Below are 24,559 nucleotides of genomic sequence, written 5' to 3'. Positions count from 1 at the left end.
GACAGCACTCCTTCCTCAGGAATTCCGCCCTTCGTCGTTTCGTAATAAGAGTGAGCTGGTGCAGGCCAAATCAAATACAATGCACTTGAAAATACGGCTCGTGTAAGTGGATAGAGAGGCAAACCGTATTGCTCGTAGGACTCTGAATACATCAAATACAATGTATGTTGTGTTTCGATCGCCAAATATAAATACACCTGCAACTCCTATAAGACACATCAGTTCACTTTGCTTTAAATTTGTAAGTCCAGCAAACACGTTTGTTAAATTCCACTAAATATTGGTTATATCCATTGTGTCAAGTACAGGTTAACGTCCTGCCATAAATAGTGGTGCCCTTTACTTCCCATTGTCTAGTCTTCCAGCTGGATGGCTTTGTGGTCTACCCCGAGTGTCGACTTACATGCACTTCAATACTTTTCAACTTCATTTGTCTATTTTCAATGGTCACACTTCACCTACTGTTTCATAGTTGACTGGATTTCGTGCTGTGTGTACTGTGAATGTATGATGAGTATCTGCGTGTACATTGTGCAGTGTGCATCTGCTTGAGTCTCTAGTGTCATACTTGAATTTTGATTCAGTTAAATTAAAATTAAACAATAAAAATAAAATTACTTATATAAAAGTACTTATATAAAATCTTGACAGGGCCTAATTAAAATGATAATGTAAGTGTGAGTGAATATGTCCCTGCATGGTCGATGAATCTATCACCGAACTCACGCGATAGTGCGTGTGGAATCTACATAATTATGTGAGCAATATTCATGCACTTCGCTAATTACTATTTTCCTGGTATTGTCACTATACGAAGATTTATATCTCGCAAAATTTTCTTATGTTATGATTTCATTCAGTAAATACTTAAATATATTCAGTGCACAAATACTGATTAAAGAAAAGCTTTTACCTACTAGATACAAAATCGAAATTGTAATTTCGATACGAAATCTCTCATGCAAACTAACATTATACTGTTAAATGCTGCCCTCACGAACTAGTAAGATATGACTACATAGAAATATGTCCTCCGGAGAAATGCAGAGAAATTGGCACTAATGCAATATCAAGATTTATAGTTAACTATAAACGGCGGGCTGGCAACTGTAAATTCTGAAATAGCCACATTGATCATTTGGACGCTTAGAATAAGGACTTAAATCATTTCATATAGTAATAGAGATTTTATCAGTTTAATGCTGGTGATCATTAATTAGTAAGTATAATTGGTATTCTATACTTCACTGTATAGATAAGTATACCAAAGTTTAAAATTGTAAATTAAAATGTCAGATCTTACATTAGGTATACTATTATATTGCAATAAAATACATTAAAAAACATAACTAAATTTAGCGCTGATCTAAGTTGAATTTCGAAAAGCCATTGTATAAAGCACCCGGATTCCGAGAAGCTCTGATACAGTCGGCCGCTAGGAGACGGGTGAACCCACTCATTCGCTCCAAGCCTTATAATTTCGCGCCGCCATGCTATAAAGTGCAGTAATGATACACATTGGGCTAACTTTCTAGCATTTAGGTTAACTTAGAAAGTGGGCGACTATAGATACATCCTTGCGATAGCTGCTAGATCCAGATAACAGCTTTTGGGGTTACTATAAGTTACATTTGAAAGCTAGGTTTATGCTGCTATTAACTAAATTGAATCTATAACTAACAATAATAATCGGTCTTTGTTCCCCAAAAGATATTGATGTTTCACTAAATATTTTTTTATCTCAGTGGTATGCTTTACCAAAATATTTCATATCAATATGAGAACCTCCTCTGACAATTATATTTTAGTGACAACCTTCATTGACTGAGCAGCCTAGCCTCTTTGTACTAAAGGTTTACTTTATAATGTTACATACCTACCTAATTATTTTCTTCTAATTAACTTATATTTTTGTTTCAGGAGAGCTGCAGAAAAGTTAACTGGGTGCAAAATTTATTCGGGTCTAAAATTACGTACCTAATTGGTTCCATCAAAATGTGTGAAAGATAAAACACAGTGATAACTTAGATATGATGCTCAAAATCAGAAGCTTTTATATGAGTGAACCGTCAGTGAAACCCCAGTGTTAATCAGTGTTAATTTCTTTGATTAGTGTAACGGATATTAGATAACCTTATTCAAAATGGAAGCTTTGGAAAGGCGGGGAAAATGGTTGGCGGTAGCTGGTATACTATTCATAGTGTTTTGGTCACAATGTAAGTATTTTTTTTGTGTATTTATACCCTCTACATCCAGCTTATTTATGCAAGCTTAACTATTAATATGAGTTTAATACAACACGACACATTGAATTCTCATTATTGCATCTTCAGTTGAGGGGATTACAAATACATAAATCATACGTACCTAATACAGAAATGCTGATCATTAGATGGTGACATAATGACTTTGGGACTGCGCACTTTAGTTTGAAGGACCGTAAATTTTGTGATAAGAATTTAAATTTGCATGCAACCTACCCACGTATAATTTTAAGTTAATCAATCAAGGATAATGGACATGCCATACTGAGCTCGTTTGTTCTAAATGTGGAGTTCAGACGCTGGCTAATTTAAACTGGAATAAGTAAAAAAAACACAGCTTTGATCACTCTTGAACTTACTTGGAAACAAAAGAACAGCGAAAACTGAGCGATGTACGCGGCGGGTCACCTGGAAGGTTACTTCAGCTTGGAAAAAACGAACAGACAAAAGCTATTGGTATCGTACAAACTGTACTTTAAATACAATATAGAGTCGCAGTTAGGGCAGCAGCATGTATTTATGTAAGTATCTACTACAGCTAATTGCATTAAACATAAACTCTCTGCTATAGTAAACAATCTAACCCTAGACCTTTATATTACTTTGTAGCGGTTCCTAATCGCCACAAACACTATAAATAAATAAATAATGATGACAATGTTGATGAGTGATGACAGTTAACAGGATGCTCAACTATGTATGTAGAGACTAGCTCGTCGGGAATGTTATAATAAATGATGATGATGATGATTAAGTTGGAAATTATATATCGCGATGAAAGCCTGTTCCGACTAGGCAGTACATTCATTTTGCAGTTTAGTTCATTGCAATGATAAACCTATTTATTATTACTGTTATTAATGAGTGTTAGCTTCAAAAGACCGTAACATGCATATTCTGTGCTTTGTTGTAATAGACCCAACATTAGTTAAATCATGTGAAATTTTTATTACTGTAATGAATATTAATGATGCCTGCGAGCTTTCCAATCTGTACGCACACAATTACATACCTAGCCCAAATTGTGTAGCAGTTCTTTTAAAATATAACAATCAATTAATAGGAAATCTTCGTGGGCAGTACAATGCAAGCTTCCATACAACAACTGTCTAAAAGATCTTTATGGGAATCCATAAATAACTCAGCAAACCATATATTAAGTTACTTAAGTATTCGGTACTAACGAGGCTGCACTTGATACGTCGTATGTTACGACTTCATGACTGTAATTATAGTGATTTGTAACTTATGATTTCGTAACAGGAGGGTTACTTAACTCTACCTTTGAAAAAAACGACGAGCAAGATAGCTGCCATACAAAGAGTCATGTTTAGCGCAGCTGCAGCACTCCTAAACTTAGTTTATCGTAAGCTAGAGTAACTCACCATGGCGGCCAAGTTTAATTTAAATAAATTCAGTGATGAGTATAATGTAGGTACTGGTATTAAAAATAGTTTCGGAACTTGCATTCTGTATGTATATGATATATTATTGTCATTGTTATGTACTTTTGGCGCCCACAAAGCATGCTATACAATATCCAGTATAAACGATGACGAGCTACCGTGCTGCCATCACACATTATTTATTATTAATCAGCGCTGCTTCTATCTCAAACATTTGACAAATCCATACAATAAGTTATAGGTCCTTCGACTTCTAATGTGCAATGCGACGGGCTATTACAGTAGCTGATGTTAGCTTCTGACTTTTGACTTTGAATTCTCCATAGGTACTCTTTATACATAAGACGACCGACTGGTGTAGTGGTACCCTGACTGCTAAGCCGAAGGTCCCGGGTTCGATTCCCGGCTGGGGCAGATATTTGTTTAAAGACAGATATTTGTACTCGGGTCTTGGGTTTTGATATTTATATTTAATATGTATCTATCTATGTATTTGTGTAGATATATCAGCTGTCCGATACCCATAACACAGGCTCTGCCTAGCTTGGGGTCGGATGACCGTGTCTGAGATGTACCCAAATAAAAAAACAGCCTAATTTGTTGGTACCCGTATTATGTGTTTTTACCACTTTCACTTCAATGCCTTATAACAACCTGTGTAACAATGGTATGATTAATAAATAAAAAAAAAATAATCAGAATGACAAAATTAGCCATAGTAAATAGTCATGTGATTAACGAAGTTTCTATGGAAAATGATTTTTTTTGCGAATTTTGTCATTCTGATTTCATTTTCGGGCTTTGATGCTGCACACGTAGGTTTCGGCTTAGTATACCCTTTTCGCAACACCCTGTATAACCTTATCTCCCGGTCGCAGGCCAGGGCGTGGAGGGGCGCAACTCCACCAAGATGTCGTACGTGTGTCCGCCGCAGTTCATCCGGCTCGGCCACAGCTGCTACTACTTCAGCGAGAGCAAGGCCACCTGGCAGAACGCGCTCTTCGCATGCAAGGTCAGTTCCTCACCAGCCTACAGACACGTCTACAGTCTGCAGATAAAGCATCATTATCTGAAGGCGCGGGGCGCAAGACGCTCACGTCAAGATGTCGATCTCGAAGCCGCGCGACGTAAAACTTGGCGTGCGCGTCATGCAGCCCGTGCTAGGTGTTCAGATTACTTTTCTATGCACCTGCATATACTTGATGATGATGGAGTAAGTTTTGGTACATTCCTACCCTTGCGGAGATTCTGTAACAATCGTAGGCACATCGATGAATTTCAATTTGAAAAAAATATTATTTTGACACATTGTTGAGGGGTCCACCAATTCAAACTATGCCCGCGTGGTGGACTAGGCCTAAACACTTCCTCCATTTAGGTAAAGGAGACCCGTGGTCCAGCAGTTGATGGGTTGTGATGATGATGATTGTTAAGATTTAGGAGCATTAGGAGCGGTGGTGGTAGCATAATACCAAATTTAAAGTTTCATTACAAATTTTCCTAGAAATTGAACGGTTGTCATAATTTCTCGGTATTTTGTGTTGCGAACTTCAGCATTGTTTCAGTTTGTGTTTGTTCTCAATTCAACACAAATTCGCTGGTTGGCTTTCCCGAAACTGACAGTAAAATAAATTGTTTACAAACTCTTGATCAATTTATTTCATAATCAAATACTTCTGTGTACAAAACAATTTAGTAATTAATTATTTTAGGATTTGTTTTTTTGTTGTACTTACCTATCTGTATTTTTCTACCGGTTTATAAGGTTTACATCATACGAATAAGGTTAAAAACCTGCAACACATAACAATAAGATCACAAAAAAATATTAAGCAAAAAATTGCTCCATTTATTAAATGACACTTGTGTGTAAATTTTCATACCGTGCCAAACTCAATGTTTCAAATAGCACTCCGCCACACTATGTTATTCATGAATTCTACTACAAGTTACAGCACTAATAAATACAGCGTGTATTTATAAATATTATACAACCGAGACTGAAATCTAGAATGCCTTCGCAAAAACAATTCGTATCCAGACTGCTAACAATTAAAACCGTTTCATCGGGAGCAAAATGTTAAGGCCATGCCAATTTACTTTTACGACTTCAAACAATAATTTCAAATCAACAATATTATAGGTACCTAGGTGCCTATACTGAATTAAATAAATTAGAAGGTCCCAGGTCAATTCGTTTGCTAGAAGTCCTATATTAAAACATTACATCATGTAGTTCTAATCAATAGCATTTAGAGGAATTCGCCCGTCTGCGATTTAAAACCTGTTTGTTCGCGCCTCCAGTCTGTCAACTCACAGGCGAATGATTAGCATATGAAAGGCTCAGAAATAGATCTTCGCGACACGTACCTAGGCTACCTAGGTACCGCCACGGGTCGACGAGTGCGTAATGCGATGCAAATCTCTCTCATTTTAGTCTTCGGAGAACTCACAACAATAGTATCGCGACTATCGCGCGGCGTCTACCGGGCTCGCCTAATCTCTAACCAAAGCTATTGTAATAGAACTGTAAAATTAAATATGATGGACACCGTCTAGTCTGATTAGCTACACGTGTCTGGCGTAATGATAACAGGGATCGGAGCAGTAAAAGCGCTTGAGCATTGCATTAAAACTTTTTAAAATAGACACAAATGTATCGGTAGACCACCGACGCCGACGGCGGCGTGGGCGCTAGGATCTGCACCGCGGTATATGTTTACAGAACTTCACTTACACGTTGTTATTTCTGAGGCGATTCAATTCAAACATTTGTCTAGCTTGAGAAAAAAAGCTATTGTAAATAGATGAACATGTTATGGAAACGTGGTTCACATGCACGGGAACCATACTGAGCGTTTCTGGTTCCTCAAATGGATACGTTAACATCGCAATCACGATTTGTTCACGCCTTTAAATGGGAATTTAGGAACTAAGGATCGACGCTGTAAAAGAAGTTGATGTAGAACGATTACTCCAAGCTGTGTTACACCACAGTTTTAATCAGGTTTACTCATTAACCCACAAACTGCCAACAGGAAAAATCGTAAAACTTTATTGATTTCTCAAATTATTCAGCAGGACGGTGCCAGTGCCCAATATTATAATAGCGTTGTATTGACTGCTATAGTTATCTCGAACTGCAAAACTAAAATAATTTTCTTTCAAATTCTTGTATTTCCCCGAGCTAAATATGAAAGCTTAGTGATACATTTATTTAGAGCCACTTGCACTAACATATTAAATCTAGATTTAATGTTAAATCTCGATTTAAGAGATTAATTTGTATGTTTTGACGTTTCTTAAATCGACATTTGACACTAAATCTAGATTTAATATGTTTGTGCAAGTGCTGGCCCTTACTGTCCTTCTATTTTTAGGGTCTTCACTCTATGACTTTCTCCGTGTTCCATAGGTACCTACTCATTAACAAATATTGCTCTTCAATACATAAGTAGACGTCCCTTACACACTGACCCTTCGAAATAGATGCATTTTAATTTAAATATAGGTTTTAATTACGACCGCAGAATGTCTATTTTCGCGCATTAGTCAGATTCTGCTCGTGCAGCGGCCTCGGCCTTCACATGATAATAAAATTAAAACTAATAACAGTAAATTAATGTCTGTCACATTCTTGACAACTAAAACATTTAGTTATCGTGTCGATTTACAAACCTCCTACAAACCCTTTTATTTTGTTATACATAACGGGATCAGTATTTTTCTCCTGATGAACAAGAACTTCATTACTATGTAGTCTCTCTAGTGTTTGACTTTGTAGCTCGTTGACATCGTTTCTCTACTCGTAGACCAACCAGGATTCCTTCGTAGACCGCTTTGAAGTATTTGAGTAAGCATTACTTTGTTTGTCACTCTACTTTTCTTATTATTCCGTTTTAAATAAAACCTACCCTTACAGATTATTTGCCAGTTCTTGCCTAGCTAGTATAGACCCTTAGCACGCCAATAACGATAAGCTTTAAACTAATAATAGGTACATCACAGCGTGACAGTAGTGAATCGACTGACTCGATCTAAAATATGTCGATTAAGGTCGATGACGTTATCAGCTCTATGCACGATAATGAATTTGCCGCTTGCACAGATGGTGGGCTTGTCTCTACAAATATCAGCTACTGTCGACCCACTTCCCCGCGTGCCGTCGACATTGTGTGAAGACGAGCGAGGCTTGGATATTGGGAATGAATATACACCTATGACATTGAACGAATATTTGCCCATATGGCTAATAAATTCATCTATTAGACAGGCTAATAATAACAAAATTTCTTGGTAAAATTTCATGACTTGGTATTATGTATGTTGACTATGTTGCATTCGTAAATTGTAACTGAAGACTACGCTGGACTCGAATAATTATAGCCCGCGTCTTACATCATTGACTGTCTATACAAGGTATTTTCTACATTAACTTGTCTGAATAGGCACCACTCGAAGCCAATAAAATTAATTGGTGATTATTTTCGTCCACGGCGGGGTCAAGTACCGCTCCAGCCCGCGCCGGCCGCGCTAGATCAATATGAAATATGTTAATACAATATCAAAGACCCACTTAGCCGCCATTAAAAGGATAACAAACAAATGTTTCATTCCTAAACTTCAATCTTAGATCAGCGTGAAAGAATTCATAATAAACGTGACCCAATTTATGATTTAAATCTTCACAGGCGCTAATGATGTTATTTTCGAGCCGTCATGAATCAAATCGTCCTTACAGCCGTCAGTTACAATTTCCGCTATCTAGAGCAAGTTCATATTCAGGCCAATTGTCCCGCTTGTCGGAATCTAATTTTATTTGCAAATCCCAAGACCCCACATGCTGGCTCTAACAAACTATAAAGCAAATGTATAATTATAGCTTGTACAAATTGTTTCATAAACTCATCATGTGTCTATTTTTTCTAACAACATCCTCAGCGACCTATTGTTCCCAGACTACTTACTGAGTTTTGGCAAACAATGTTGAACAACTAATTCGAGGAACCAAATTTTACGGCACCGTTTTATGGATTTCTTCGAAAGTATTTAACTTACGACATATTCCACTAAATCCTGGACACCAAATTTACTTTGATGGACCCTCAAAAACATGAGGAATGATCCTGACACTTCAGGATCATTCCTCATGTTTTTGACAAAATTAATGATATCCTATCAGGGTTGGTTGGTAAATGAAGCGACCATTATCTACATTTACCAGGAGTAACATCTTAATCGTTCGGTTTAGTTGGTCTTGTTACTCTCATTGCAGCGTCTGTGCCAACAATAGCCTCGTCGTGCAAAACTCGGGAGATGCTAAACACCCTGTCTCCTACTACGGAATTTACTAATTGTATACACCAACTGGAACTATCCTCACTTGGAACTATTGTTTGAGTTTAGAAACGACTGCCACTATTATTATTTTCATATTGTAACAATTATTATGCACTCTGATTACGCTGATTAAAATTCTCATGGTTATGCGTCATCTTCATCACCTATTAATTTTGAATGACGAATAACCTACCTACTATTTGTAATCATAAAACGGCTATTATAATCATTGTGATTTACATCTCTGTGAGTGTTATTTGATCCTCGGGTATGATGATTATTAGAAGGCTTGCTCAATTGTATTCGTAGAAGTGCCACGGTGCCAACATTGGCCACATAGATGGCCGCTGCCATTGGCACGCCTGTTGTATTTCAACTATTCTTTTCGCTATTTCGACTTCCTACTCGACTATCGATATCAGTTCCTTTATCTATCAATAGATTTGACCGACCTAATTTAAAAATACCTGAATATCAATTTTGATTCATATCAAATTATTAATGTCAGATTACACAATAGAAAACACGATTTTTCAATGTATCCCTTACCAGTACTTAACTGGGAAAATCTTTTCAATTATTCACATCTTGCTTTTAAATTATTAAAACTTTAATGAGACTGCTAATTTCTATTGAAACATAGGGCCTAATATATCTTAATATTATGACTTCCGTCCACATGCCTCACTAATTGCATTGCCGGACCAAGATTATGCTGAAGATTGATAGCTTCGTCTCAGTGCAGTTACGATCTATATTTACCAGTCGCACTTCGGCTTCGACAGCTAAGAACACATCTGGAATATTTTCAGAATGTTCATTGGAGTATTTCTATAGTTGGTATTTCATTAAAATTATTAAATATGTGTGATAAATTGATAAATAGGCGTGTTCTTTTTATTACCTAATTAATGTAACGGAAAAGTTAAGAAATGTGATAGTATTATCATAATGTTATATTTAATAATTATTATACCTATATACTTTATTGAATATGTATTTTCGGACCTCAGAGTAGCTGTAAAGAAACAATAAAAAAATATTAAATTACCAATACTGAATCGGTGGTCTCCATTAGTGATGTAACGAATATGTGTTTTTGGACATTCGCGAATGCGAATGCGAATGCGAATATCTGATATCGATATTCGCGAATGCGAATGCGAATGCGAATATTCAGTTTGTGTTCAAAGGGGTCATTTGTATGGTTCAGTGGCAGTCTCGTACTGAACGAGGTACGTTCCGTTCTAGGCGCCTTCCGAATCAGACTAGCCAACACTAGATGAAGTTTTTTTTTGAGTAGCTTAATAAACTTAACACTTTACACGAATCATTTAAATCTATGGATGTCTTGCTCTGACACTATACTGTCAAAATATGCTTTTTGTTTGTTTAAAGAGTTTATTTATATTTAAGTAGGTCCTAAGAAACTATTTGAAGTCGGCTAATGCCGAATTTCGGGTGATTCCGATTATAGGCGATTGCTTGGGTTGACTCAGGGCGCAAGGACCGAGCGCGCGTGTTAAAACGTAAAATAAGTAAAAAAGTGCATATTTCGGCATTTTAGAATTTTCGGAATTACCCGCAATTCGGTAATTAAGAAATCAGTTAAGTAAGTGATTTAAATGATTGTTTTTTCATCCAAAAGATTGTCATTTTTGTTCTCTAAGTTGTATTAAAAACCCTAGCTCATATTTTTTTGTATTTCCCGACTAGGGTAATTCCAAATGATGGAACATTTGAATATGAAATTACAGAATTTCCACAGGGATCGGGTAATTTTGAATTATAAATATCACATAAATGTGTAAAAGTTCTTCTGGACAGTTCTAGGCAATATTACGAAATATGTTTTTGCGAGGTTAAAGTTGATCGAAAAATACTTAAATGTACCTTTAGCTTAAATGAACTAAAACTCATTTTTCGATGTAATTGGAATTACCCGCATATGTTTGGAATTACCCTCGAGCAATGAAAAAAATATCAACTTTATTGAAACTTAAATATTTACGAATTCCGAGGGTATTTACAGAATCCTATGAAACAGAGTTTTAGGTTGTATATTCAAGTAAGTATTCAAAGATTACAAAGCGACCTTACATGAATAACTCAACCAGTTCTGATAATGTGACAAAATTCGAACATGTAGCGAACTCGACCAAAAACCTTTCTGAATAACCCACCTTCACTATATCTTAAGTTTAGTTTCCCAAAGTAAATAAATAATACCAAGTGATAAAGTAAGACCGGTAATGTGATTGAGAGTGTACTTAACTTGTAATAAGTAAAATGGTTATAGAATCTCCATATTGCTTCTTCATTCGCGTGGCTTATAGTGACTATAATTTCAGACAAGCCTATTAATCGGTTGCTTACGGCTGCTAATAGACTTATCTATACCCATAATATACCCATGTTAGGTACAATAATTATTTAGTGACATTGCAATTTCTTTTTTTTTTTGCACACCTTTACCATAATTTCTCCTGTAGGTACTTCCTGTGGGTTGACTGGTAGAAAATGCTTTTAGCATTAAGTCCACCCTTTGTACACTTATTTATATATTTGTGCAATAAAGGATTAAATAAATAAATAAAATAAGATCGTATGTCTATTGTGACTATTTGTGACCTCGGATAGAGTCAAGTATTTCGTGCAGGTAAGGCATGAGTGCAACTAAAGTGTATGCAAATCTCGTTGCATTAATCGGACAGGTTGAGTCAAGGTTTGAGTACAGCTCAGTAAATAGGAATGGGATTACATGAGATAAGGAATGATGTCACGGTTTGCGTCATACCTATGTGTTGAACAGTTATAAGCACTACATTGTATGTAGAAAACTTATACACGGAGAACTTAATAATAAATAAAGCTCAACTCTTCATGCCATTAACTGACTGATATTTAAACCTCTACCTATATATTTTTTATTACTATTTAAGTTATGGAAACCCTGCAACCTATATGTTAATCAAATCATTACATTCCTCATGCTTCAATGGTTGTGTTGTGACTTGTGACTAAGGAACACGACACCCTAGGACATTCCGGAGACATGCCATTTGACTACTATACAACCAACTGAATAGGTCCCCAGACGTGTAAAATCTGCATTGGATTCACATCCCTATTCTAATAAGGTCCGTTATACGGATAAGATTCCGTATAGATTCCATAATAGTCGTCTCGTACACGTACAGAGTGTACACTGGGCTTTATGGCTGCTCAATAGAGCGAGTCAGTTGATGTCAATAACGCTTTGGCGCCATTTCTGACGCCATCATGGCTCTACTCTAGCTACTCTATGGATGAGTGATCGCGTGCTGAGTGGGAGCTATGGATAAAATCCCAATGAGGCGTTTGTTAAAAAAAAAAAAAGTTCCTTTTTGGAGAAATAGATGGCGTTGTCTGGGGTTGTACCAACTTTCAAACCCTCAGAACACACTCAGATCACAATATGTTATTCTGTGAGGCTAACGAAATGTGAAAGTGACGTAGGTAGGTAGAACATTGACAAAAGAATAAAGAGGACTTGGCATAAAAATCGGTACTTAAAAATATATCGTCGTCTCTTTTTAACTTATTGGTGTTATCGTACGTAAAAAAGGACAACAGTAGTTTTGTCTTTGCCTAAAATTACAACATTGCGATCGGTCGCCATGTTGATTGACCAAGATTGACATCCAAACACAAGGTACTTCAGCTGTCAAACAATTTGTTTGTTTACATTTTTCAAGAAAAAAGCCGCCATTTTAATTGACACCAAAGTTTAGGTAAGCGCATTTTTTTCGTTGATATGGCATGTCCTCTCTTTATTCTTTTGTCAATGAGGTAGAATTGTAGTATTATTTTCTCTATGATGTCGATGTCACTGTTGCTTCAGCGTTCAGTTCGATTGTGCGTACAGCCGTTCTTTTCAAGTTTTCTCATCAGTTCTCGCACGCAGCACCCGTTCAAACGGCGCGCATAGAGAAAAGAACACTACGTGACGGCGCGGGTAGAACTATTCACAGAATACTTAGCACTATCCCAAGCCACATGCAGTCTGAGCCTCGGAAGGATGGCTCGCGCTACCACCCGACATTTAATCACAACTAGTGAGTTCTTATTCTGAGTTTAGTACTCTTTGCTCTCTATGTAATTTTTGACAGTTGGTACACTGCGTTTTCACGCCATCTATCGGCTTACCCAAAAGCTCAACTGACAGCTGTCAAGGAAAACGGCTCATTTATTATTCCATGGACAGTTTGACACGTGCTAGGAACATAAAGATATTTCAAAACTATCAACTTTTTATCAAGACGTGTCATCGATGTCGTAATACGAAGGCGGGAGATGAGATGGCGACGCGAAGCTTCGTCACATCGCAGCGGCGACGGTTGACACAACCCAAATATGGTGAAAAATGCGTGGCCCATTTCTCCAAAAGTAATTCTGTGATGAAACGTGGACGTATCCGACATGCGGCGGCGTGAGGCTGATAACGAACTTATTACATGCAGGAGAAATGCTTATGACAAAAGAAATATTACCTAAAGTTGCATTTTTTTAGTGCATTATGCCTTTTAGGTGCTAACTACACTCCCTTAAAAAAGTAGACAGCAATGAAATACCATAATAATAGTAATGTTACTTTATAATATCAGGCCAAGTCAAAGCTAACTGAAAAATGTCGATGTAAGTAGGTAATAAAATACTTTCAAGATTAGTCTTGGTGTGCTATTGGATACTCGACGCCTGGGCTCACATTGTTTCACATGACACGGCGACAACAAATAACTCTGTGCTCAGCTCAACTTATGATATCACCCAGTGGCCGTACACACAAACAAGTATGTAATTGTTACACAGATACTACGTAACCCAGTTGGCAAGCTGTATGGAACGTGTCATAATTTATCCAGGTTTCTCCCACGCCTTCACACGGGAATTAGACATAAACTGAATTAAAGAACTGATCTGATATTGCACATTACACGGAAGATGAAAGTAGATGAAACGCCTTGACTGGATACTAGCCAACTACTAGTGCAGCTTGACTAGAATGAATGATCTTGGCCTGACGTCGCTAGTAGTGTATGTCGCGCAGTGGTCTCCTCATTGGTCATATTCCAATTTACCTGGTTATTTAAAAAAATATTTAATAAAATTTATGAAAAAAAATATATAATTAGGTACATTTACTCTTTTTTGAAGCAATGTACAAAATAAGCCACCCTGAGGGACGTATTAATCAACTGTATAATACGTCTGACGCATTCTGGACAGTCTGATAACTTATCTGACTAAAATCGTTTCACTACGGTGACAAAACCTAGTGTAGAACTACTGTTTTAAGTACTACTGTTCCGCGAAGAAGAGGAACACTAAACACTATTGCAGTAAAAATTACAGTGTCAAGATACTAGCGCCACCTCATCCACACAACACAATTTGATCAAACTTCCATGCAAAGTTGGCTGGTAATCCGCCACAACTGATTAGGATAAATCTATTGTAATTGTTTGATGTTGTGACAGTGATTGAAGCTTTATGCCACCTCCTCAATCGCCTTCAATAGCAAGGCTAGTGACCTCCCAAACAACGACAGAATAACAGATAGATACACCAAGATAATTTTTGGCGTCAAAACTTATGGTAAGATTTAATCAATACTCGTCAAGTCATCAGCTGATAATCGTCCACTGCTAGACATAAGTAACGTCACAATCCGTAATAATCAGACGTCGGCCACCTTCATATATATGCAACAACAGCAGCCTAAGGACATATTTCCAACAGGCTGTAGAGGGTAGCGAATTAGCGGTAGATTTTGGCGAATCGTTCTAGTATTTATATGTAAAAGTCGACATGTTTGTCAGATAAAATGACAGATATACCAACGAGATATTGGGTAAGCTAAAAAGTATATTAAATTTCTCTTTCCAATATGATACACCCTAACTCTTTGATAATTTACAGCTCCATTCCGCCGGTTGTAGGTGATAATTAGCCGTATATTGGCCACATCTGGCGCTAGGTACGTTGACACTTCAAAATACGTTTTGTATACGTTCTTATGGTATGAATATTTTTATTTTGCCTATTATGATGGCAAAAAATTACCTAGTTGCAATATTAACTTCCTCCTCATCTCCCTTTTTATTCCTCAGATTCGCAACGGTTTCATTTCATCCTAAGTATTTGAATTCGGTATTTTTAATCGAATTATCTATAGCGATTTCTTGTTTAGAATATAAAATAAAGGAAAGGAAAACATGCGTAACGCATTGCGGTTTTCAGCATGCCGGGTGCTACGTGACTAAGAATTCTCTTACATAATTTCAGTAATGAAAATAAACTTACATCTTTCAAATGTATTTTTTTATCAAAACAAAAAATTAAATTTTAAAGAAAATACGTTTTGTGTAACAAATGGTTACAGCTGCCGATTCTGAAGTTTCCACGACCATGACCATCCATGAGTTTTACATATTTTTATCGCAAGAATACATCGATGATTTCAGTTTGAACTGACGCAATATTTAGTTTACAGACTTTTAAAATAAACATACTGTACCGCTGATTTATTGCTACACAACAGTATACAAAGTTTGTAAAATTTTCTCTGCTGACAACACGCAAACTATTTGCTTCGATGATAAAACGGACACTGTTAATTTAATCTGAGCGATTTATACGTTGTTTATAGGATTTCACGTTTCTTTTTTTATATCCTAATTGAAGGTCCATAGTCTTTGCCCTGTGACTACTCATATATTATGAATACCTTTCAGTTACCAAGAACAAGATCATAAAATATGACGGCCGCGGTGCTAAATTACAGTAGCTTATTCTAGAGGTGTAGCAACTGAATCAATACAAATACATGCCTCTGCAAGGCAAATACTTTTAGCAATTATCACCTCCATGATGTCACCCACATGTCACCAGCTTTAAAATTATTTTTAATGAGGTAATGGCTGGTTCCTATACCTTTAGGTAGGTACTAGTAAACTCACCAGTTCACCGGCAAGATCTTGAATCAAAACAATAATAACTGAATGGCACAGCCACTGTTTGACTGCAAAGACTTTTTGTTCTTCACATCTGGAGCATGTATGAGCGACACTCGTGGTAAGTTCAAATAGCGCGACCTTCCATACAAGGCGCACAGGCCGGCTCTTTAGAAAATCGCAAATATTAACATGGATGTGTGACAGAAAGTAGGGCAATTGGCAATGTACTGTGAGCGAGTACAGACCGTTCATTGTCGCTTGTAATGACTGAACAAGTCACTCGGGTGAGTAGGTTTCAATCATTGAAGCCCTATCGAGATCCTGCAGATACGGCAGATTGCTTGTTATCTGCATAAAGTGATTTTGAGTGCCGATCAATGCTGGTCATTATTGTTATAAACCATAAGTCCATAAACCTTACGTTATGACTAAATCGTTAATAAATAACCTATGGGTTATCGAAAGTGTGCCGTTTTCACGTTAAGTACTAGTAATATCTATATGTATTCAAAGTTGTTATCCTATGTAAAGAAATTCTATAGTCATGTTGCACAAATTATATAGACTTTGGACACGTTAAAGTAACTAGCTCTCAAGTGAGGTTACCAGGAACAGTTGGGCAAGGCTCGTTGTCTGTGATCGGATCACTGATTGTAGCGACATTTGTCATCGTTGAGCCATCCATCGGCCATTAGCTGGCTGACATGGAGCTGGCTACGAGTTCAGCTATTAGGCACGCGTCAATTAGTACACACTTTTCGAATGAAATGGTAGCAATGAGACAAGTCCAAAAGTGGACGATTACGTTATGGTGACGATGATGACTTATTATTATTAGTCACCATCCATTGACCTGGCTTCAGGAAGTTCACTGATATATAATGCCCCTCAATAATGCCCCTAATATATAATAACCCTCTAGGAATACCTGTCTACATACATACTTAATGCATTTTACGTTTAAGAGGTTTAATTAAAACCGCATTTATTTTCAGGATCGCGACAGCAACCTCACCGTGCCAGCTCGCTGGGAGGACCGGAACCTACGGAACTATCTCAATCTGCCCAGTATAGGTTAGTGTTTGCTTTAATTTTAGAGAATAAATATGAATATTACTTACTTTATTATATTTCAAAAAAATCGCAAGACGGTGAAAATATACTTTATATTAACATATATTTTACTTTATTAGTTTAAAGCGTATACCTGTAGTGTACCTTTCTAATGTTATATGATTGTATATCTATGTCTCAAACAGAACATACTACTTATCCTCACTCAATCTAATCAAATACCTAAAAAGTAACAAAACAAACCGTCGATTTCTTTTTCCTTTTCCACGCGCAACATTCTCGCGTGCCAGCGCGCGTGCAATGCAAAAAGGTTACCTAAAAAAAGTTTGCATTCAAACTATTTCAGAAAAGGCCAGTCGCTGGATCGGCGGGATCTACGACTACGGGTCCAAATCGTGGAAGTGGGGGGGCGAGCTGCTGAAGATGCGCTACCAGTCCTTCTCCAAGATGAAGCGGATGAAGCCCGAGGAGCTGCAGTGGCACTGCATCGCCATGATGCCCGACTTGTTCTATAGGTGAGATACTCGTATTTCTGTTGTGGAAGATGGTCCTTGCTTGCTTGAGTTGTCTACTAAATATTTACAGGTGATTGACAGACTTACCCCCTTATTCATAGAGAAGTTACAGAACGTTTTAACTAATAAACTGTTTTGTCCCTCTCCGACAAAGTACAATTTGTTCTTTGACAGAGAGGGACAAAACAGTTTATTAGTTAAAACGTATTGTAACTTTTCTATGAATAAGGGGGTTAGAAAGAAGAACGATGATAAATAAAAATACACCCTCAAAACCTATTCTTAGCGTGTCTATATAGGGTACACACTGTATGCTAGGATTTGTCTGAAAAAACTTAATGAGTAAGTTATACATAAATGAGTTCCACTGCTAATACAGATGCTTTCATATTTAAGCACATTAATTATACGCTTGTAAATAATAAATTCGTTTAATTAAAATTAACAAGTCTGTGCCAGAGATTGAAATTAATGGCATTTTCATTTGATTTGCCGGCTCTAATGAAAATAATATCGTATTACGAACGCAGATCAAATAATCTGAGGAATTTACCGGCCAGTTCATTAATGTCCATTTATTCAGAATGGCTACCATTAGTATAATTTTTTCATAATACATTGTAGGTAGGTACTTGAATTTTTTGCGCAAGAATTTTCTTTGATATGAGGACTATATCTTGACCTCTTGACTTGAATGCTGGGATGTACGCTATGATCTTCAAAAATATACCTACATAGGGTGTTTTACTACCTATGTAGGTATTAATCTATCTTAATCTTAACTCGTCTATTTCTAATGTTACGAGTTTCCGCCTAGCTCATCTTACCGATGAAATAAGAAAGCACTTAGGTAAATATAAATCACATTTTATTGGACCACTTATAATTTGCTGTTAGATTAGTATAAGTATTTTATTACTACGCTGTGTCGTGCTGTCAAAACTTCTCCTATAATATGTATTTTATTATAGTTATTAAAATAATCTTGCAATATTAGTTAACGGACTTACGTATTCATGTATCCAATACTTACATATAAAATACGGTTCGCCAATACACAAAATTGCAATTCGTTAAACACGAATAAAAGTATCAGTTTCGACATCGGCATTCAGTTAGAAATGAGTAAAAATTATAGATAGAATATTATTTATTTGTACACAAACTAAAACACAAGTTACATAGCTTACTCACTTTACTTATATACATTCTTCCATTGGCTTATATTTTACAGTTTCCATATTTTCTATGCAGTTGAATATTATTGTTAGCCATAATAGGCAAACCACAAAAGGTTATTGCTATGTAAATGTATGTATAGGTACTATAGGTATTTAATAGCCGATCTAGTTTTTATCTAGCGGCGCCCAGTAAAAGCAATTAAGCCAATAATAAATAGCGCAGTGTATTTCATGTAGACCTCTAATTAAGCTCGTTTAGCAGTGAGATTCGTGGCGCCTAACATATTGGCAAAAAAAGTTAATGAGTTTTTTTCATTTATCCAATGCATTTTTTTTAGACGGTCGAATGGCGTAGTGGTTAGTGGCCCTGACTGCTATGCCGAAGGTCTCGGGTTCGATTCCCGGCTGGGGCAGATATTTGTTTAAGGACAGATATTTGTACTCGGGTCTTGGGTGTTGATATTTATATTTAATATCTATCTATCTATGTATTTGTGTAAATATATCAGCTATCTGATACCCATATTACAGGCTCTGCCTAGTTTGGGGTCGGATGGCCGTGTGTGAGATGTCCCCACATATTATTATTATTATGTTGTTGTTTTTCCATCTCGGGACCATAGGGTCCCGGACATTTGGAAGGCGTGCATGGGGCCGAAGCCAACATGTAGAGGCCCTTTTGACAACATTAATCTATATGAAATGTGACACTAACCGACGATTTTCCCTGTGAAAACTATAGAAGTAAACCCAAGGAAAACCCCCGGTTAGTGCAGGACTATTGTAGGATATGGAGAAAACTAATACAGGGTTATGGAAGGGGGTGCTAAATGGACTGGGTAACTGGGACTATGGAAGGACTATGGCCCCTGCCTGACCTATATGTTTCACACACGGATAAAATGGCAGGGGGTGACTCGCACACACAGTAAATGGGCCCCCCAAAACAGTCGCTAGCACATTACAGTGACGTAGCAACAAGGGGGCAACATGGCATGAGGTGCTAAGGATGGAGAGGTATTCCACGGCTCTCAGGACAATCGCGTTATCGGTCAAGATCCCTACAAGCACCTTACTGGGTAATACATCCTTCCTCGAGCATTGCTGCTCTAGCGGTACACCACTCAAGCCAGCCAATGAAGGCAAGCAAGAGGTGGGAGATCCTGTTCCTCGTCAGTGTTCACTCTGGACAACCAATAAAGGCAAGCCAGAGATGAGGAACACGGGTTCTCCCCGGCATCGGGTGGGTGGGGTCGCTAATGCCCAACAGCTCGCCACAAGCTGCCCTGCCGCTTTATTATTATTATTATTATATGTTTTCTTATATTTTCACTCCTTTTGGAGGTTTATTCCCTATCTCACGGGCGTAAGCCAAGTGAGGAGGGCCTAGTTTTGGGATGAAATGACGGAGGTTGTGAGGAATTTTCTGGTGATGCGGCATGTGTTTAATATTGTGGCTTTTTGTAGGGTGTAAATGATAGATTTTGGGACGTTAATGGTTTCCAGGCTATTTTTAAGGGTTTTTGGGATGATTCCAGTTGATGATAAAACTATCTTAGGGACGATGTGAATTGTTTGGGCGCGCCACTGGGTTTTAATTTCTATTGCCAGGTCTTGGTATTTTGATAACTTTTCTGTGAGTGTAGATTGGATGTTGTGGGTATTTGGAGTATTTATTATTATGTTGTGTCGTTACCATCTCGGGACCATGGGGTCCCGGACATTTGGAAGGCGTGCATGGGGCCGAAGCCAACATGTAGAGGCCCTTTTGACAACATTAATCTATATGAAATGTGACACTACCCGACGATTTTCCCTGTGAAAACTATAGAAGTGAACCCAAGGAAAATCCCCGGTTAGTGCAGGACTATTGTAGGATATGGAGAAAACTAATACAGGGTTATGGAATGGGGTGCTAAATGGACTGGGTATCTGGGACTATGGAAGGACTATGGCCCCTGCCTGGACCTATATGTTTCACATACGGATAAAAAGGCAGGGGGTGACTCGCACACACATTAAATGGGCCCCCCAAAACAGTCGCTAGCACATTACAGTGACGTAGCAACAAGGGGGCAACATGGCATGAGGTGCTGAGGGTGGAGAGGTATACCAAGGCTCTCAGAGCAATCGCGGATGCCGGTCAAGACCCCTACAAGCACTTACTGGATATACTTCCTTCCTCCGAGCATTTCTGCTGTAGCGGTACACCACTCAAGCCAGCCAATGAAGGCAAGCAAGAGGTGGGAGATCCTGTTCCTCGTCAGTGTTCACTCTGGACAACCAATAAAGGCAAGCGAATTTATTATGAAATTTTAAGTATGGCTTATAAAAGTTTCCTTCTATATTTTAGTGAATTATTTTTCACTGTCTCGAACTAATGGTTACACAAACTGTAGGCTATTAATTTCCTAAATCTATAAAAATGCATGACAAAGACAACTTGGCTTTGACTATACCACGCATGAATATTTCTCATATGATTTACAACGCAAAAGTTAAAACTACAAAGGCTCCAACTTATGCAAAAGTTAATGTATTGTTGTTACGGGTCCCTCGTGTGTTCGGCTTTAGCTCAAGGCCGGCCAGTCTGCGACCATTGAAATATGAACATAAATCCTGAACACAACGCCAGCTGTAAAACTCGGAATCCAATCTAAAATCTTAAACATTTTGCATCGTAAAACAACAATGACTCAACGAACACAATTTTAAAATTTATGCAAATATTTAAAATATCGGTTTCATCATTCATAGTCATAACGTTCATTAAATACATCCGGAAACACTAAAACAAAGTTAAACCGATTTTAATCCAGTTTGCAATTAAACCAGTTACGATATAGTCGACCTTATGGCGGCTTCTGTTTTGTGGTATTGACTAACCACGATGATGCAAGTATAATAAAACGGAAGGATCTTACAAGACTTACTTTAGAGCCTTCACTTGCTTACTACAAAAACATTATAAGCATGTAGTACAATCGCCTCTATAAATAAAATAAGTACATAGGTATTAGACTTTAGTGCCTCGTCAATCAAACGCTAGACCAAGAACTAAAGTGTAGGCACATTTATAGTAAACATTTATGGAGTAGGTATGCTAAATGAATAAACACAATTATACCTGTGTACTTACATAAATCTAGAAACACTAATAATAGTCTAGTACAAAATTTTGCAGCAGCGGACTCCGGACTCGAATACATTCCGTGAGAATGTGACTGAGAAGTATCCTCAAAACCATTTCCTTCCGCAGATGGGCGCCAAAGAGCTGCATCGAGCCGCGCCAGTACATCTGCCAGACGAAGATCCGTAAGATACCGAAGTCCAAAGTGAAGGACCTGAAGCGACGCTGGCAACGCATGGGCAAGATCAACGAGATCACAGCGCCCAGCGTCAGCCGAGAGAACAACGACGCCTTCAACAATGACGTCACGAGCAACCCAGTCGCCAACCCGAAGTCGTATGACCTGAGGCCAGCGCCACTGAGACTCGGGGCTGAAGACCACCGGCCGGTCCCGGGCAAGAAGAGGATTAGGCCATTCGCGCTGAAGAAGAGGTCGAAGGGAACTCACGCGCAAGGAAGACTCACTCCTCCGTTCCCGGGGTAAGCTTTAAGATTTTAACCACCTTACTTAATGTTGTTACTTTTGACTGTGTGCAATATAATAAATTCATGATTTCGTTTCTTTGTTAGATAACCTATGTCTAAGACCCAGATGTTTCTTACCATTAAATTGTATTTACATACGTATTCTGTCTGCATTTCAGTTACTCCTGGAACCGCATGGACCCTGAGGCGTCATTCCAGCGCAACGCAGACCTCCTTCGCTCCGGCAAAACTGGCCTTTCTCCGCAGCAGATCAAGAGCCACCTCGCCCGACTCAGCCACCTGCGGAACAAACAACTGCATCGACTCCGCATGCGGAAGAAGCACGGGGAGCGCCCTTTGAACGACCGGCCTCTGAATGACACGCCGAAACAGCCTCGGCCTTTAGTGCAGGTTCACGCGAAGACGTATACCATAGACAACAATATTAGCGCTCTGCATCCAAAGATGATTGTAGAGGAGTTCGATATGCTGCCGCCACCGCCGTCGGTGTCTGTGCCGAGGAACGTGCGTGGAGCGTACCCCTACCCTCGACTTCAAGGTTGATTCTTCTTCTCTCTCTACTCTATGTTTATGTCTGTATGTAATTACCCTTCAAGTGTCACGTATCGTAGTATACGTCTGTTTGACGGAGTTGGAGTTTTGACTATAAAAATAATATTCCATGTTATCTAATTCGATTTTGTATGTGCTTCTCGCGTTGGCTTTAGTTGTTAAAAATAGTTGTAAATATTTTTCTGTACTTTTGAAAAATATTCTATTTAATTATACCTACAACTTCCTTTAGATATAAAGTTAAGTAAAGTAAAAAGTAAAACGAGACATATAGCAATCAGTATTGTAGTAGATGATCGTACGTACTACATGATTATGTTTAAAATATATTTCCGTATGACTCTACCTTGTTGTATTAATAATGTAATAGTAATAATGACCTACTAGTCAGTAAGTATCTACATATAAAGTCTACGGTTGAAAACTCAATTTAATACTTTGGTGGATACTATCAAATTTTATTGGAAAATAAGTTAGAAAGAACCACCTAAATTTTTAAGGAATCTAGGGTAAATCGTGGTATAACTGGCATGTGTCAGTAACTGGCACTTTGACTATAAAACTAAATATATTAAGCTTTTGGATATAGTAAGACCATCTTTGATGTGTTTACAGCAATCTCCAATTCTTCATTAATATTATACTTTAATTTTACGCCGCTAGGTGGGTATTTTCCGGCGCTGGAAATTATCTCAGTCAAAGCGGCGAAGATCGCCAAAAAAATGCACGTGCGTTAAGTTTTTCTTAAGGAGACACCAAAATTTGTATGGCCTGTTTTCGCGAAAATAAATAAGTTTTTGATAGTGTGACAATAACAAGGAAGTAGGGGAAGGTCTAAACAATATCATAATAGCCCGATTCACTGTGATTTTAGTTGCTTTTGAGTTATATTTGAGGGTGCTAGTTACTGAAATGTAATTTATATCTTCACTTAGTAACTGGCACCCCCCTGCCAGTTACTAATATTTTGGGTTTTGTGATTTTAAGCTATTTTATACCTTCTATCGACAGAAAATACGATTTAAAGTGCACTGTAAAAACCCCCAGTGTCTAGGCAGCTTTATTTCAATAACTGGCACGGGGCTGCCAGTTACTAATCTGCATACATTTTTTTTACGCACCAATAACTGGCACTTACTGGTGCGGTAAACATTTCTTACATGTTTCTTTTCAGAAAAATGACTAAAATCAAGGCAATCTACAGTAGTCTGTAATTGTCCACTGCTGGACCTCTCACCAGCAGTGACACTGCACTCTGTTCTCGACCTTCCTCATCCAGCCACTACCGGTCAGCTTTATAAGGTCGTTGGTCCAGCTGGCCCGAAGGTATCCGCCGCTACCCTTGCCTGTTCGTGGTCTCCACTCTAGAGCGCGTTTGCCCCACTGGTCATCGGTTCTTCGGCAGCTATGGCCTGCACTTGAGCATACAGAATTTAAGAGCTATATCGGTTACTCAAGTTCTCTTACGGATTACCTTATTTCTGATATGGTCCTTCAAAGAACCACCAATCTTTCCAATGCCCGCTGATCGATTTTGAATCGGTGGACCAGTCCAACCGTCAGTGTCCACGTCTATGATCCATACGTCATCATCAGTAAGACGCATTGACTGA

The 24,559-nt window shown here is 38.0% G+C and overlaps 1 protein-coding gene across 1 annotated transcript in view; it reads left to right on the top strand.

Annotated features, from left to right (window-relative positions):
• Positions 1-23,266, top strand: part of LOC105390259 — a 57,755-nt gene extending 34,489 nt beyond the window's left edge. Inside the window, exons 2-7 of the mRNA XM_038122504.2 lie at positions 1,921-2,216; positions 4,549-4,682; positions 17,004-17,082; positions 17,429-17,597; positions 22,038-22,388; positions 22,553-23,266. Of these exons, the coding sequence (XP_037978432.2) occupies positions 2,144-2,216; positions 4,549-4,682; positions 17,004-17,082; positions 17,429-17,597; positions 22,038-22,388; positions 22,553-22,937 (1,191 nt within the window). The 5' untranslated portion in view covers positions 1,921-2,143 and the 3' untranslated portion in view covers positions 22,938-23,266. The remainder of the gene's footprint in view (positions 1-1,920; positions 2,217-4,548; positions 4,683-17,003; positions 17,083-17,428; positions 17,598-22,037; positions 22,389-22,552) is intronic.
• The last annotated feature ends 1,293 nt before the right edge of the window (positions 23,267-24,559 follow it).

This window comes from Plutella xylostella, chromosome 22 (genome assembly GCF_932276165.1).
Source record: "Plutella xylostella chromosome 22, ilPluXylo3.1, whole genome shotgun sequence".
Classification (NCBI taxonomy): domain Eukaryota; kingdom Metazoa; phylum Arthropoda; class Insecta; order Lepidoptera; family Plutellidae; genus Plutella; species Plutella xylostella.
The sequence above is the reverse complement of the archived record's forward strand: the minus strand, read 5'-3'. Positions and strand labels throughout refer to the sequence as shown.